The 16,189-nt window shown below is 48.5% G+C and overlaps 1 protein-coding gene across 4 annotated transcripts in view; it reads left to right on the forward strand.

The window, feature by feature from the left end:
• The first annotated feature begins 96 nt into the window (after positions 1-96).
• The window catches only part of CACNB4 (calcium voltage-gated channel auxiliary subunit beta 4), a 44,511-nt gene continuing 28,418 nt past the window's right edge, over positions 97-16,189 (forward strand). For all 4 annotated transcript variants that reach the window (XR_006180291.1, XR_006180292.1, XR_006180293.1 and 1 more), the window contains exon 1: positions 97-195. Coding sequence is in view for 1 of the 4 variants with exons in the window: in XM_042877678.1 (XP_042733612.1) it covers positions 151-195 (45 nt within the window). In the remaining 3 variants the exon portion in view is untranslated. The remainder of the gene's footprint in view (positions 196-16,189) is intronic.

The following is a 16,189-nucleotide window of genomic DNA, read 5'->3' on the forward strand; positions in this document are numbered from 1 at the left end:
AGGCGGCGCCGCGCGGCTGGGGCGTCCGCAGCGCTGAGAGGGCAGGCTCGGGCCCGCGCCGCACAGGCCTCCGCCCGCTCTCGGCCCCCCGCCGCCCTTCGCAGCGGCCGGTTCCGCACCTCGAGAGGCGCCCGGCGTCCGCGGAGCTCCATGTACGACAATTTGTACCTGCATGGATTTGAAGACTCGGAGGCGGTGAGTGCCGCGGGGCGCCGTTACGCAACGCGCCGCTGCCCTCCCGCCCGGGCCGCCCCACGTTCCCGGCCCGGCGGCGCGGGGCGCGGGGCGCGGGGCGGCCGCGTTACATAAGGCGCTGCGGCCGCCTCGGCGAGCGGCGGATCGCGGCACGGAGCGGAGGGTGCGTCAGTGCGGGTGTGCGCGGCGCGACGCGCGGGCTCTGCGGAGAGCGGCGCGATCCGTGCCGGTGAGCGGGGCTTGCGGCGTGTCGGAGTGCCGGAGCCCTTCATGCCGCCGCGTCCCTTCCAGCTGCGCCGCTCCGGGGCCGTTAGGAAGCGGGCTGGGATGCGCGGCTCTCGCCCTCGCGGCTGGCCGCCGTCGCGCTGTGTTTGCTTCAGAACCAGGCGTCTGCCGGTTCCTTCAGAGCCACGTCTGGGACCCCGCGCGGTGTTTATGTGCGCAGAAAGCAGAGCGGGAATCCCTGGGAGCTTCTCAGGGCACGTGTTGGTAAAATAGATCTTCCCCGAAGTGCAGGTTTGCTCTTGAGAAGATTGAAACACGGCAGCCTGGCTGAGGGGTCTCGCTGCTGGGTGGTGCTTCGTCTGCAGAAGCCGGGTTTTAAAGGTCTCCAAAGAGCGCAGCCCCGCTGGTTGGGCTCCGGGCGCTCCCGAGGTGCGTGCGTGTATCGCAGTGTATCGCAGTGAGGGGTGCTCTGCTTGCTCTTCGTTCAGGTAAAGCGGTTTGTATAAAGGCAGTGAAGCGGAGCTGTGCAGCCACACAGATGCCCTGTGGGCTGCAGCACTGCTGGGATGGGGCAGTGGACCTTCGGATGTTTGTGGCCGCCAGTGGAAAGAAGTAATTGCTGAGGTTTCTTTATGCTCTCTTAGTTAGCTGGTGGTAACGGTGTTGACAGCTTTTGTAACTTCACAGTCTCTTAGCATTCTCAAGTATTATCAGTGGGCTTCTAGAATCGTGGGAATAGGTGAGAATTTTGGCTTTTGTGTAAGAATAAGGCAGACTGAGCCCTGAAAACAGCACAGACAGCTGATAGCTGTGCAGAAAAGCAAGAGACCACAATCCTCAGAGGCACAAACACAGGCAGGTACCGTTCCCCAGGTGCTGCTTTGCTCTATGCTCCCACACTGCTTACTTACAGTGCTATACCTTACTGTTATTGGGGCTTCCGATTCATGATTTAGGAATGCCAACTGGGGCAGCGTGCTGGCAAACAGGTAGAGTGGTGAGGCACTGGAGCAATGCTTGCTAGCCAGAGAGAGCCTGTGTAATGGAATTAATACAGCAAAAACCAGATCGAGGACAGTGTTTTCCTGTGGGTAAGGGAAAATAACTGAGTGTGCAAAGAGGAAAGAAGAGCTGTCAGTACCGTCTGGGCTTTAGAGCTGGAAGGTGCAGCTGCTGAACTGAGGGAGATCTGTCAACTCTTTGAAAGGGTAGATGACAACAGGACAAAGAGAAATGCTTTGAAGTTGAGGGAGGGAAGATTTAGGTTGGGTGGCAGGGGGAAGTTCTTTGCTATGAGAGTGGTGAGGTGCTGGAACAGCTGCTCAGAGAGGCTGTGATGCCCCGTCCATCCCTGGAGGTGTTCAAGGCCAGGTTGGATGGGGCCCTGGGCAGCCTGGGCTGCTGTGAAATGTGGAGGTTGGTGGCCCTGCGTGTTGGAGCTTTGTGATCCTTGAGGTCCCTTCCAACCCAACCATTCTGTGATTCTGTGAGATGGGAGCTGCTATCCTGGACTTGCTGTACTTTTATCCCCTGAAGCACAGGGAGGTGTGATCGAGTACTTGTGCTACTTGAAATACTTTTAGCACAAAATAAATCATACCAAGATGAGTCACTCTAGTACAGTTAGCATCTTCCTAAAGTAGGTATCTGCCCTTAGGAAACTCATGCAGCAGTTTCCTGTTGTGGTGGCCTCGTGTAAGAACACTGCAAGAAATGTGAACTAACACAAGGACGTGGTGTGTTTTGTTGCTTTGCTGGCAGGCTGTACTCATAGTGTTCTCCACAGTGGGGGCTGTGTTGCAGCTGGGGGGCACATAGGATCTCTCGGCCTTAGAGGGCAGCTGGCTGCATGCTGGGGCTCTCCCAGGCAGCCCTTCTTTCCTATTCAATCCAGGAGGAAAGATGGTGTTTTTCTAAGACTGAACTGATACGTCAATGATGGTTTCTTCTTTTTTTTCAGCTGAAGTTATTATTATGGTGTGTTTGTGTGTATATATGAAACGAATGCAAAAATACGTATTTATTTATATTACATTTAGAGAAAGAAATGGGTTCAGTGTGTGCATGGCTATTACAATCCATTACCAGCTGTGATGATTAATGCCAAGCAGATGATGCACTAGCTAGCGCGAGGCTTTTTGGAGGAGGAAAATTACACTGTTCAAGTTGGAAGAAATGCTGGTGGTTGTATGCAAAAAGCACTAGGCGTGCTGAGGAACAGCAGAAAGAGAGGTGTAAACAACTTGCATAGATGTGAGTACGCGTGCAATGAACACAAAGTTCAGGCATCATCCTAATGACAGTTGTGGCTTTGTTGCCCTGCCCTGTCTGATCTGGGGGATACTGCAGGCTGGTTGTAGTGCTTTGGGTAGCTTTTTTAGTAAACAAGGTCACTGTTGGGGCTTGAAAACTTATTTGCCTTGTATGAAACAGGCATCTTAAGTTCTTGATTCCAGGAGAAGAGGGCACCAGATCACTGTTAGCGCTGGCGATGTCCATTGCATAAGAGAATCATGGTTTTACCCTCCCAGTTGAGAACTAATCCCTGTGATGGTATTTATGGTGAGGAAAGATCTGCATGCTGCTTGGTGTGTTGGCACAGAACCTCCCAGCTGCAGCACAAACTCCATCTTCTTCAGGAACAGACTTTTAACACAACTTTTCTGTAAGAAACCATGTTTCCTGTAAAATCCTCATTTCCTCTGAAGCAGCGGTTGTGGCAGTGGCTGCCAGCTCCACAGTGATGGGCAAAGCCAGTGATGGCCTGCAGTGCTTGCTGCATGTGTGCTTCTCTGTTCAGTAATGCCAGTTCCCCTTTCATGTTGTCTTCCATCATTTGGGGTGGCAGATAATTCACACTCGCTCTGAGCTGTCTTTCTGTGCCCTGCTTTAACTGTATGCTTTTTCTCCTGTCCCTAAGCCTTGCATATGATCTGCGTTATTTATTTATTTATTTATTTATTTCACTCCTCTTAGTCTTTAGTCTGCATCCAGCCTTGTTTTGCGTTTCCTTTGTCTCCTTTCTATCCCTGCAGCCTGCTCCGGGTGCCAGAGTGACTCTGGGGCACTGGGGAAGCAGGGCATCACATTTACTGCTTTGTAAGCCAACAATGCACTTGCTTCACTCAAAGGTACTGTGTGAGTTCAAGCTCCATATCACAACAAATTAAGTAAACGTTTCAGTGGGATTTGTGCCCAGAAGCATTTCAGATTTTGGGAGTCCTTTGGTGTTAACAAGGCCTGTCCAGCTGTGAGGCATCCCCTGGTAGGCAGTCTTCAGAGTCTGCCATTAAAAGGGCTCTGAGGGACTTGTATACAGAAGCCCACCATGGCAGGGTTGTTTCAGGGAGCTGGGAGACCGCATCTGGCAGTGCAGTGCATGGTGTGAGGGTATAGCAACGTGGTCCCTCAGTATGTGTGTGCTAGGTGTGCACTGCATCCACAGTGCTAACGGCTTTCCATCATGCATCTTGTTTGAAAGCTGTGCTTGCAGCCATCCTGTTGTACCGGTGCACCAGTGGTGCACTTTCCTGCAAGTTGGGGGAGGGAAAGCTGCTGCCAGAGCTAGCTGGCATCTGTGTTTGGTCCAGGAGCCAGAAAAGAGGCTGCTGAGACACAGGGCACTTTGTTCCACTGTGCAAAAGTTTCATGTGGCATCCATGTGAAAGCTGTCTGCAGTTCCTGCGTGTGGATTTTGAGACACTGCTGAGAGTCCTCGGGTCAGAGTGCTGGATCAGGAGCACAATACTGTGAGCTGCACTGCTGTTCCTGAGTTCACACACAGCTCCTCATGCTGGTCAGTCACTTCTTGTGCTAGTGTAGGCTCTCTTTCAAAGCAGTTGAGACCAGAAGATTTCTGAGTGCTGCTTAAGCAGAAGATCACGATTATAGGAATGCAAACACTGCTTGGAATCGATGCTTGGTCTCTGCGTGATCCTTCTCTGGAGCAGGAGGAAGACAGTCGTGTATTGCCCTGCGTATCTCTTCCACTTCAGTAAGTTCAATATAAGAAATAAGCAAAACACATACAGAGAAATATTTTTCATCCTTGTCTTGGGCGATTATATTCCAGAACTCTTCCTGTTGGTGAAATTGTCAAGACTTAGGCTTTGCATGCCATTTGCTTGCAAACTGCCCTCCAGCACTGCTGTGTAGGGCTGCGTGGAAACTCAAGTCTTTCATCCCAGAGCCAGTTAGCGTGGGGAGTTCTCCAATACTGAATTCATCTTGTGGAACACCTTTGTGTGATGTGTAGCTGAGACCAGGCAGAAGGCTTTGTACAGCTGTCAAATAAAATTGGGGATTTCCAACGGGCTTAAAAGGGTTCTGGTGTTGGTGGGAGCATTGCTTCCGTAGATTCCTTCTGAAATGTTCAAGCTGAAGGTGGCAAGTTAGTAATCTCGATCTGGTGATGGTGTCCTTCAGGAGGGCTCATGTCATGGGGCAGCACTGGAGGTTCTGTGGGGTCCCACAGGGCTCCAATTCCCATGCTGTTTTCTTCTGGTTTCAAGTGCACACTAAGGTCTGTCTTCAGTGAGAATGTGTCAGATAACTTCTGTTCGTGAGAGATTATCCTCTGTCTGTGACACCTATTGAATTGTCATCAAGATTTGTCTTTTACATGGTTGAAGTAGTTTCAAATCTGTTTCCATTAGCTCTTAATAGATTGCTTCAACTAATGAATCATCATCTGCCTAACACGTTTCTTTTGTGACAGAGCTGGGAAGTTGGCTTGTTTGCCGTTTGCAGGTTTGCTTGGGTCTTTGTGTTTTCTTCCTGCTAAAATTTCCAAGTCCTTATGCTGCTCCAGCAATAGCTGTTGTTACTGTGTCTGATGTTTGTGCTCACTTCTAGAATGGTTTTGTACCTGACTCTGCTCCTCCGTTAAGCATAATGTTGTTGATAGTGCAGCAGTCAAATAGAACTTCCAGCATGAATAATGTTTTTACAAATTAACATCTGCTGTTTCCATAGGGATTTTTTTTTTCTCACCAAAAATACATTAAAGTAGCAAGCAAACAAAACACAAGCGAAGTGATCGTGTCATCTAACCAAAAGGAGAAGCTATGGGGAATAGCTAAGTGCATGCATTCAGACTCAGCTGTGTGTAAGTGTAGGCACTCACTGGATGGGATGGCATGTCTGGTGCCAGGGCCATCCTCCTGGTGACCTCTTGGGTGACCGTGGCATGCAGCCGAGGTGATGAGGGCTTCTCACAAGTGTGCTCATCTGGGTTGTGGAAATGCGCCTGCTGGGAAGCATCAACAGCTCCCTGAGCTCAAGGGCATCTGAGGGGGAGCACAGCTCTTGGTGCAGAAGTAACAAATGGCAAGGGGACAAGCTTAGCCTTAGATTTGCTGATGTCATGGCTTGCTTCTCTATCTCCCCAAAACACATTCTGCTTGTGAGATACTGAGCTGTTAGATGATTTTCTTTTGAGTGTGCATTCACAGAGATAGTAGAGCCTGGCTTTAAAATCAGCCACGTGCACAAACACAGATTGCTTTGCAAGCAGGACAGCCTGACAACTGCTGGTGGTCATTTGGAATCCAGTAATTAACTTCAGAACGCCGTTCAGCTGGCTGAGTGCTGAGTTCGCAGGTGGTGTTGAGATTTGCTCACAAAGTTCCCTCAGATCCCAGTCTGTATTTTTCCACAGTGCTTTGCTGGGCTGTGTTGTGCCAGCAGTGCCCCTGCTTCCAGCTCCCTGCCACTGCTCCAGTGCGCCCTGCCATTTGACTGCCCTACCTTACTGGGGCTTCTTGTTCATAAGCCAGAGCAGAGCTTTGTAAACCTGGAGCATCTCCCTTAGTGGTGGCTTGCTGGGGAACTCCTTTGTGCCCGTCACTGTTGCTGAGCATTGGGAGGGATCTCTCCTCCACAAATGAAGGCATGAGAGAGCAGTCCTTGAGCCAGGAGAGGGGTGGGTGAGCTGGGCAGCTCTCCACGTCCAGCATGGCACCGTGGCTCGGTGTGTGCTGCCAGATCCTGCATCCCTTCCCTCTCCCTGAATTCGTGCACGCACAGGACTTCAGTCTGCATTTTCCATCTCTGCCTAAAGCTGGCCGTGTCAGCAAGAAAGGGGGTGATTTATTTTTAGGAAAGGACTGTTTCAGATCAGCAGGCCACAGGTTGTGCTCTGAAAGGCTCGTTCCTTGTGGCGTTTTCCTTAAGAGCATCAGGTAGTGCAGAAGCTGCATGAGCTATGGATCTGAAGCTGTTTGGCTGTGCTCTTTCACCAGCATGGAGAACGCGGGCTGGCGGGGGATGTGATTTATTGCAGCAACATGGAGGAAATCATGGGGAAAAAGCACTATGTATCATCTTGCTGAGCACTGAAGTGGTGAAGCACATGTCTGAGCGAGCTGCTAACACTTCATATAAAGCTTTGCAGGCCTTTCTATTTTGAGACAATTCCACTTGAACCAAATCTGTTTTCCCTGCAAGTCCTCTCCTGTTTTTTTCCACACTGGGCTTCTTCCCTTCTCCTATGGATCCCCATGGGCTCTCACTGTTGGGTGATGGCCATGGGTGAGCCCTTGGCTCTCTGTTCCTGGGGATGAACTGCCCATGGGGATGGCTGGGCACAACCCAAAGGCCTCTCACCTGTGCAGTCAAACAGCTGTTTCAGAACCTTCTGTCCTCTCATCTGTTATCGTAAGAACCCAGAGAACAACATTGGGTTCCTAATGGTTATCCTCTTTTCTATTTCTTTACAATCCAGTGCAGGATTCCGTGATGATATCTTTTAAGCCGTGTTCCTCCTGAGATTAATGCATCCCCTGAGGAATACTGCTCTCTGCTTGGGAAAACGGCGCATTCTGGCAAGTTACTCTTTGCTGAGGTAGCTTTGTCATGAGATACCACAACTGAATTTAATCTTCCAGAACAATCTGTCGTGATCTCATCTGATGCTGATGTGCTCCGGCTTCGTCCTTAGGTGAAGAAGTATCAGTTATGGCCGAGCTCACAGCGGATCAGAATCCAGTGGTGGGGGTAATCTGTTGCTGTTTACGTACTGTCTGAAGGAGCAGAGTGGTAGGAAGTGTTCTGGTGTTACATTCCAGAATGGGTTTTTAGTGATGCATTAAGTAATCTTTCCCTTTATTATATTAGGTCTACTGTATGTAAACATGCAGCATGAGTGGGAGTGTAGGAGAGGAAGAGCCACAGTCTGGAATGTCTCCCGTTAGACACAGAAAATTTATGGGATGGTGGTGGATACACAGAAGTTGTTTTGCTGAATTGAATTAATAATTTGACTTTGGCTTTGAAAATTGGCATTGGATGTCATTTTGTGCTGGTGCTGCCATTGGTTGTAACTACACCGAAGACTTCTATCTATTACAATACTTAAGGCGTTGTTAAATGTTTAGCTTGACTCCTCTGTTCTGAGTATAGCATGTGGCTTTTTATCAAATTCGTGCCTTTCCACTGTGAAACCTTTTTGTCTTTAAAACAGAGGCGCTGGATCTCCCCCTGGTAGCTCATTCGGTTACGATGTAGGCTTTGTGTTGGGCAGGCATTAGTGTGAGGGCTTTGCATGATGGGTCCTCTACCCACAAAAGCTTTCCTTGCTGCTTTGCTTTCTCTCTGTCCGCACACTTTCCCACTGTGTTTGGCTATTCTTCGTGTTCTTTCTGAGCCTCTCATTTTCCTCTATTGTTTCTTGAGAGAGGGGAGGAGTGCCTGGTGCTGTGTGTACTCTCCAAATCAAACTGCATTGGCATGGGAGGAATGCTCACTGGCAGCTCCAGGGCTGCATGTATTTCATAGAGGCACTAGTCAGGCTGGAAAAGACATCCCAAATCACCAACCCTGACCCATTAGCACCGTGCCCACATTTCCATGTGTTTCATGGGCAGAGCACTGTGCTTCATGGAGAAAGGTACCCTGCCTCCTGGTAGCTGCTCTGTATACATATGGAAGATTGGAAATAACGAGTTTATGTTATACTGAGAAAGCACGTGCAGGATGAGAGCTTTGCTGATAATGTTGTTACTAACTGAGGTCAGCCAGGAATGAAATCGCCACATCGAATGATTCTTTGTGCGTGCGGCCCCGGGCTCTGAATGCTTTGGTTGATCCTCAGCCATTGGTTTTATACATCTGAAGACAAAAGACATCTTGGGTCGTTAGCTGCTTCAGGCCAAGCGTGTTCTGGCATTGACCCAATTTGAAGTTATAGTCATGAGACCTTGGGGATAGCTGTGATTGTCATTACAGTGACAGTATAATGCTATGCAACATACTAAAACCTATTGCTAAGGTGCCCAGGCGTGCACCCAATGGTGCTGTACTTCTGTGCTTCTCGGGGCCTGCAGGAGGAAGCTTCTTACTGAGCTGCTGTGTGTGTAGCTGCTATCTGTGGAATGGCAGGAAGCCTTCAGGCGAATGGAGATCTGCCCAGGTATTTCATGTCTTTCTTCATAACCAAACATTTTGTTTATAAAAGACTGTTGGAATTTACTTGGTGTCAGAACCCAATATTTTCCATTCCCCAACAGAAACTATTAATAAGGTCATGATCCCTTCCTTTTCATGCAGAAGAAGAACCCTTTGTATCCTCAGGATAACAAGAAAGTAGATAAAGCACTGTGGCGTTGTTGTGCTGGAAGCTATTCTGTGAGAGGAATGTTCTCCTTAGCCCTGCTTCTTGGACTGCTTCTGAATGTTTCGAATCTGAGCTGGCCTCACACATACCTGTTAACTCTGAAACCTGGGGCCAGAGCTGAGCTAGGGGATGAAAGTGAGTGCCTAGGTTTCAGTGGAGCTAGGCTAACGTATTTCAGGGAGGTGCAGCCCCAAAGTCCTGATTCCTGCTCAGTTCTTCCAGCCATTAAATACTTCCTCCCATTGGTTGTGTTGTCTCTTCACCCAACTGCAGTTCTGCATTGCTTATAGCAGTGCTCATTCCCAGCAGCTGGAGGAAGATTAGCCATCCTTCACCCATCAAACCTTTCCAGGAAGAAAATCATCAGAGTGGTTTCCGGAGTGGCTGCCTGCCTGCCTGGATCTATGCTGCAGTCTCTAGGGATCGAGAGGCCTTGTTTTTTTCCACCCCCTTTTCATTTCATTTCTTTCTTTTCTCCTAGAGCAAACCCTGCTCTGCCTGTGCTCCGCAGTGCTGCTGACACAGCCTGGCCCCGAGCGCTTTGCTCTGCAAGAAGCGGAGGCTGCCCGTGGGGACAAGCCAGACCTCATTCCTGTCTGCTTTCTCCTCATAGCAGCTGCTGTTTGTCCCTCTGGTCAAGTGGTGGGGATCTGTATGAGCTGTTGAGCAGTGCTCCGCTGACAGCTGCTTCAGGGTGACAGGGAGATGCTCTTCCGTAAGGCTCAGTGCTTTGTTCCTCTTACTTCTTGGGTACCTCTTACTAATTTGGCTTTGCTGTTTCAGTACTATGGTTTGCCCTGTTCTTTTCCAGCTTGCAGGCTGACCTAAGGACTGCAGTATGGAAAGATGTAGAAGGGCTGGTGTTAGGGCAGTTCAGATACAGATATGTGGAGCAGTCCGGCCTGCTGGCAGGATGCTGGGCTCAGGGAGAGGTACTGCTTTGCCACGCCATGGCGACGCTGCAGCCTGGTGGAGCTGATGGCAGACAGGGCTTTACACAACAGACAGGGAGAGAGCTCTGTAGCAATTGAATTCTGCAGGTTTTGTGCTGTGGGTAGCAGGATGTGCACAGCAGGCACTGCAGCCAAGCACAAACTGACTCCTAGAAGAGGTTCAACCCCAGGGCTGACAGCAAGAGCTCATGGCACAGGAAACGTGCTGATCAAAGGGTGCATCTGATGGAAGCCTGCTATTCCTGCTGGCACTGTGTGGGGCTCACAGGCAAAAGCACTTTCAGCCACTCTGCTTCGGAGTTTTATCTTTTGGACTTCGGTTCTTTACCTGCGTTTCTCCTTTTCTGCTAGTGGATCTTTAAATGCTGATTTCTGGATATACTCAGACCTTTGCCCAGGCCTTGGCTTCACTCTAGCACCACTCACGTTCCCTGTCTGCCTTTCTGCTTACATCTCAGTATGGATTTGTAGGACATCAGCAAAACCCCTGACACAGTAACGTGTTTTGGAGCAGATGTACGTCTTACAGAATATCCCAAAATAATGGCAAAAGCTTAAGGCTAAATACAGGTTTTAAGTCGTCTCAAGATTTTGGCAGGTTTCTCTGCTGACAATCCTTTTTTTCCCTCTTTCAGTGAACAGTATTATCCCGGTGCTTCAGCCAGAGCTCTTTGCTCTTACTGCAGATCCGTATCACTGATTGCATGTGGGAATGTTGGTAGAGATGGAGCCTTTTGCAGAGTCGGCTCTCGGTGTCTTTCTCTTGTATTGCTTTTGCCAACTCATAGATGTTGTGGGTATGGTAGTGATTCCTTGGGGATTTTCTTCTTGTTGAAATGCTTACGGGATGCCAGTAATGGGAAGTATTAAGCTCTTGTTTCTTCCAAGCCATTTAATTAGGAATCCATTTTGAGATAATGCTTAAAAAACAAGGTTGCAACTTGGAGTTTCTAGTTTCTGTTTATTAACCCCCTAAATAACTGTCATGCTGTTGTATGACAAACCATTTGAATTCTACATTGTACATTTGTGGGAGTCATAAAAATTTGGGAAAGCACATTCAGACCGTGCTGTCTTTGGAAAAAATACTACAGTGTCTGGAGTGTAGACATGGACTTAAGGCATTGGCTTTGTATTTCTGCCTGATGTAACGTGGTGCATTCCCAGTTGACCCCAACAGTGGAGATATCCATATCCAGAGAGGTTTTCCCAGCAGCATGCCCAGATTTCTCTGTACCCTTGGGGTTTGGTTGGTCTCACTGTCCATGCTGAACCTTTGTGGGCTGGTGGGCCTGTGAGGACGACATGTACCTCTCGAAACGCTCGTGCATTTTAAACACAGACTAATACCCAGTTTTGTGTGTCAGTGCTTAACCACCCGGTTTGCCTGGGAACGTGTGCTGGGAATGTGTGCTCAATGCCTGTTGCACAGCCTAGGCGGGCAGCAGCCCGCAGGCCTGGGACGTCCTCGTTGCCCTGCACTAATCACTGCAATTAAGTTCCACTCCGATATTACCTCTGTGGGTGACAGCAAGATGCCCTTTCACTTCTATTTTGCTCTCAGCATGTACGGTTGTTAGATTGCAAGATTTTTGGGAAAGAGGTTGCTATTTACAGAAGGCACGGTATTTAGAAAATTAGGGCTTTTTCTTATTGAGATATTCCCAGCAGTGTGGAACAGCTTACTGCTGCTTTGGCAGGTGTGTCATTGTGGAAGTTGGTCCTTGCTGCAAGAAACACAGAGTTGTTAAGGTTGGAAAAGACCTCTAATTACCATCACATAAAGATAGGAAGAGATTTTAGCAGCTGAAGGAAGGCTTCTGGGAAAGAAAGAGAGGAAATTGTACAAAGAAACAAAAAGCGAAGTGCTCTGCTCAGAAGCGCTGGTTATTGGCTTCCTAAACCTCCCAGTTTGGAAGCTTGTGGAAGGAAAAAGGCAGCTAATTAAAACCACAGAGCAGCACAACAAACCGAACCTCAGCCCAAACCCTCTCTGTTGCTTGGCTAAAGTTAAGCAGCGTGAAATTCATTCCAACAATACTGTAACAGCATGGCACAATTCTTTCCCATTCGCTACACAGCGTGAGTATTTTAAACAAAGTAATTTTCCTATAATTACCTTGAAGATGCAAGCCTGTTTGGGTTCTGATTTTTTGTGCCCTGGTGGGGCCTTTAGCAAAACCTGTAAGAGGTGGGCATAGGCAGAGCGGATGGGATGACTTCAGAGGAAGTCATTGCCACCTAAATATAACTTGTCACAGCAGAGAGCTGCAGCCCGCTGGTAATAAAGGAGTTTGGCTGCCCACCAGCTTTCTTAGTGGCAGATCACAAAGTGTGTGCTATTTGGCATTTGATTTCTGTGAAACAGGCCTGGTACAGAGCAGAATACCTGGTACCCCACAGCACTGCGGGTCTGGTTGCATCTGCCCTTCTGGTTGTGTCTAATGGGTGGGCAAGGCCAGCCCTGTGCTGGAGCACCATTGCCGTGGTTGCGTCGAATCAGCTTCGTGTCACGTTGTTAGACAGTTCAGCGTGTTCCAAACAGCTTCTGTTTGAAAAATAAAAAGGAATATTCGGGGTTATTTTGGTTGTACGAAGTCTGATGGTGTGGGAAGTGGTGACACCACGCTAGAAGGAAATTGGGACGCTGTAATCATAAAAATCCTTAAAAAGATGCGAGTTGTTGAGTTGAATAAGGAGAAGCATGCCATGAAAGCAGCCAGGTGGCTAGGAGCTTCCTGGCAATGGGGTCTTGAGGAAAATTCCACTCCTTTTCTCATATTTATAATATTTTGAAGCTAATGTATTGACTGTTCTTGCTTTGGGGCTGATGTCTTTCTTCTGTGCCTATTGGCAACCCAAGCAGAGCTGTGTTTTCCTGCAAGGCTGAGGAAGACCTTGTGGACAGTGGATGGGAGGGAGCCCCAGTGGGATGCTCATTGCCCCTGTAGGTCGGTGGTGGCCTTCTTGCCTGCTCTCCTGGCTGTCAGCAGCAGGCAGGGCCCCATCAGTTGCACACCCAGCTGCCATTTTGGGGTGTGCTTCCTGGGAATGGCTTCAAACATGTGATAAGCTTGAGTGATCTTACGCCTGTGGTGATAACATGGCTCTCCCTCTTCAGTTCACTGGAAAAAAAAAGGGGGGAGGGGGTGATTCATAAAAGTCTCAATACCCCTCTGGCCTGACTTGGAGGGAAGTGAAGCTGAGGGCAGCTGCAGCCTGGTGTGTGCGAGGGGTGGTGGTGCGGCACGTGGGGTTGAGTGCCAGGTCAGGAGGGCAAAAGGTGTCAGGAATGAACTTAATCAGAAGCAGATAATTGCATGAGATTATGCTCTCCCAGATCTCTGACTTCAATGCTCTTGGTGTTGTAGAGAGGAGTTAGATGTAGATGTGTCTACAGAAGTGCTCTGCTGCTGTCACCAGGAGCTCTCCATCACTGCCAGCAGAGGAAAACGGCCCTGATATTTACAGACGTGCTTGGGATACTGGAGTGTTGGTGTGAGGAGCTGAGGAGGTGTGAGTACCAGGACTTCATTCTGCAAGGCTGGCCCAGCCACTGGCATGGCTGGCAGCATGGTTATGTGTGGTCTGGGGACAGTACTTGGCTCTTCTTTTCACAAGGATGAGGAACATTCCTGCCTTCCATTGTGCTCCTGGGGACAGATACAGGGTTTGCTTCCAGCGGAGTTCACTTAGGATAACAGGTGCATTTTTATTAGCTGCTATATTATTATCAGGTGCCATAAAGCCCAACAGCAGTAGCTTCCCTGGAGCCTTGTGAGGATCACTTGATGCTTTCAAGAGCCAAAGTAATTAGAAACGAATAAAGCAGCTTTTTTTTAAACTGTAGCAGCTTTAGCATGGTATCTTTTATCACTAAAAAACCACCTTTTTTTCTCTCCTGGGTCTTCTGAATAGCTACTGTGGAAAAGAGGGACCAGCTGCAGAGATTAAAGCAAAACCAGAGCTAGAGGTGTTCAGCTGTTGGCTCCATCGCGCTCCTCCCTACCAGCAGCTGGAATAAAACACACGTCAGAGTGTTCCCAGACAGATTTTCACTCTTCTGTGGCTTGAATCAAAAAATAGAATTTGAGAAGTTTGCGTGTTACTCAAACCTTGTGGTTCAGGTGTTATTTTAGAGAATAGGGATGTGAGCCTTTGGCTGTGTTGCTGATGTGGATGCTCGTCTTTCAGGTTGCATGGGACATGGTTAGTGGGCACAGAGGGGATGGGGTGATGGTTGGGATAGATGGTTGTAGTGGTCTTTTCCAACCTTAATGATTCTGTGATTGATTATATAATTTTTGTTTCCAGAGATCTTTAAACTGCAGGCCTTCTGTGTGTGTAGCACCCAGCAAATGCATGCCGTAATTCAAGTGAGGCCTAGTCTTGCATGGCTGCTGTGTTCATTTGAATGTTACAGCAACAGCCATAGGATTTTAGCAGTAAGTCTATTTATTTCCAGTACTCTTTATTTTTTACCAGATTTTTAGATGTGAAAACACAATCTGTGCTGAACCGAAGGCTGTTAGAGAAAAGAGATGTGACTGCAAGATTTCAGATTCAGAGAGGGATCATGAAAAGAAATGTTACAACAGTTGCCCTATTTTCTAATAATTAGTATTCACAAAGAGGAAACGTGTTCTAACTACCTAGTAATTTCCAAATTGCTGAGACACCTAATGAGTTGTCTTAAATAAATTTACCAAACATATAGAAGGAACTAATTACTGAGCTCTTAATTCCAAAATCGCTGCTCAGAAATGGTTACACAGCTGGCTTGGGTGTGTGCTGGTTATTCAGCAAGAAGATGATTTGATTGGGAGCTGACCCTCATTCTGGTGGGCTTCTGCTTGCACGTCCTGCTGGTGGCCTGACCCCTGGTCAGCATTACAACAGCTGTAACGTATTCCATAATTCAGGAGGACACTTAAAATAAGGACTGTGCTTCCTCTGTAATCCCTGCACCTTGTTCTGCAAAGCCTTTGTGCATGGAAATAGCCCTTTGGTTTGCTTGGTGCGTAGGGTTGCAGGGTCCCAAGTGGCATCGGAGATGTTGTAACAAGGGATGAAAAATGGAAAAGACAAAGCAAGTGAAATCCAAATGAAATCCACCCCCCCCTTTCCTCTCTCCAGCTCCAGGTGTGATGCTGGGGATTGTGGTGACTCCCAGTAAAACTGCAGTATTCCCCTGGGGAAAATCTTGTAGCACACAGCAATTTCCTGGCCCTCCATCTGGCTGCAGCGCAGTAATGCTTTAATGCCAAATGAACAGATACCCGCTGGTTTGCATTTGCCTCTTAATTATTGGGCAGGTGATGTAATTAAATATGCCTGCCTGCTGTCAGCACTAGGACCAGGTGAGCACCAACTGTGACCAGCAGCAGTGGCTGTTATTAAAAATGTTTGGGTAATTCTAAATCCGTAAGGCCTTGTTTTTTGTTTTCATCTAAAAAGAGGTTTGCACTTATCCTCTCTGTTGCTTACACTGACAACCTGACTGAAGTAAGCCTGCGTTTTTGGGCACAGCACATCACATCCCCTCATGAGACTGTGATTGTGTTGGTCTTGGAGTGAGCTGTTGGTCTGTAACGAGCAGAACTGCCATGAAGAAAGAAATGCAGACACAGGTCCTGGCAGCACACAGTCCTGCAGCCAGCGCTGTGCCTGCTGGTGCTCCTCCAGAATGCTGGTGAGTTCTGTGCGCTTGCCAAAGAGGTGTGCAGCCTCCTGTGAGCTGTTCGCTGACTTCGATTCTTGCTGAAAGGTGCTGAGGACATTTGGTCATTCTTCAAGTTGTGCTCCAGTTCTTAGTCATTGGGACCCCAAATGTCAAGCTGAATTCCTTTTCGTGTGTGTTACAGCCAGTTAGAAACCAAGTACTGTGTGTGTTTGTGTGTGCAAGCCTTCATGAGGGAAAGGAGCATCTGGGGAGCCAGAATGGAAACTGTTTCTTCTACAGGATAGCCTGGGGTTTTCAGGTCAGTTTTGTTCCATTCTCTTGCCCTCTTGTGGAGAATGGCATCTTGCTCAGTGCCGTCTGCTATATGCTGATAGACTTGGGGAGCTTCTGGAGTGCTGTGTTGTGCCGGGTTGTGTCCGGGTTTGTGTGCTGATGAAGGCTCTGCTGACTTCAGGCATCTGCCAAAGCTGCAGCAGGGCTGGTGTTGCAGGGCTGGTGTTGCAGGGCTGGTGTTGCAGG

The sequence above is a fragment of the Lagopus leucura genome, unplaced genomic scaffold (genome assembly GCF_019238085.1).
Source record: "Lagopus leucura isolate 7727_CA_CO unplaced genomic scaffold, USGS_WTPT01 Super-Scaffold_100019, whole genome shotgun sequence".
In the NCBI taxonomy this organism is placed as follows: domain Eukaryota; kingdom Metazoa; phylum Chordata; class Aves; order Galliformes; family Phasianidae; genus Lagopus; species Lagopus leucura.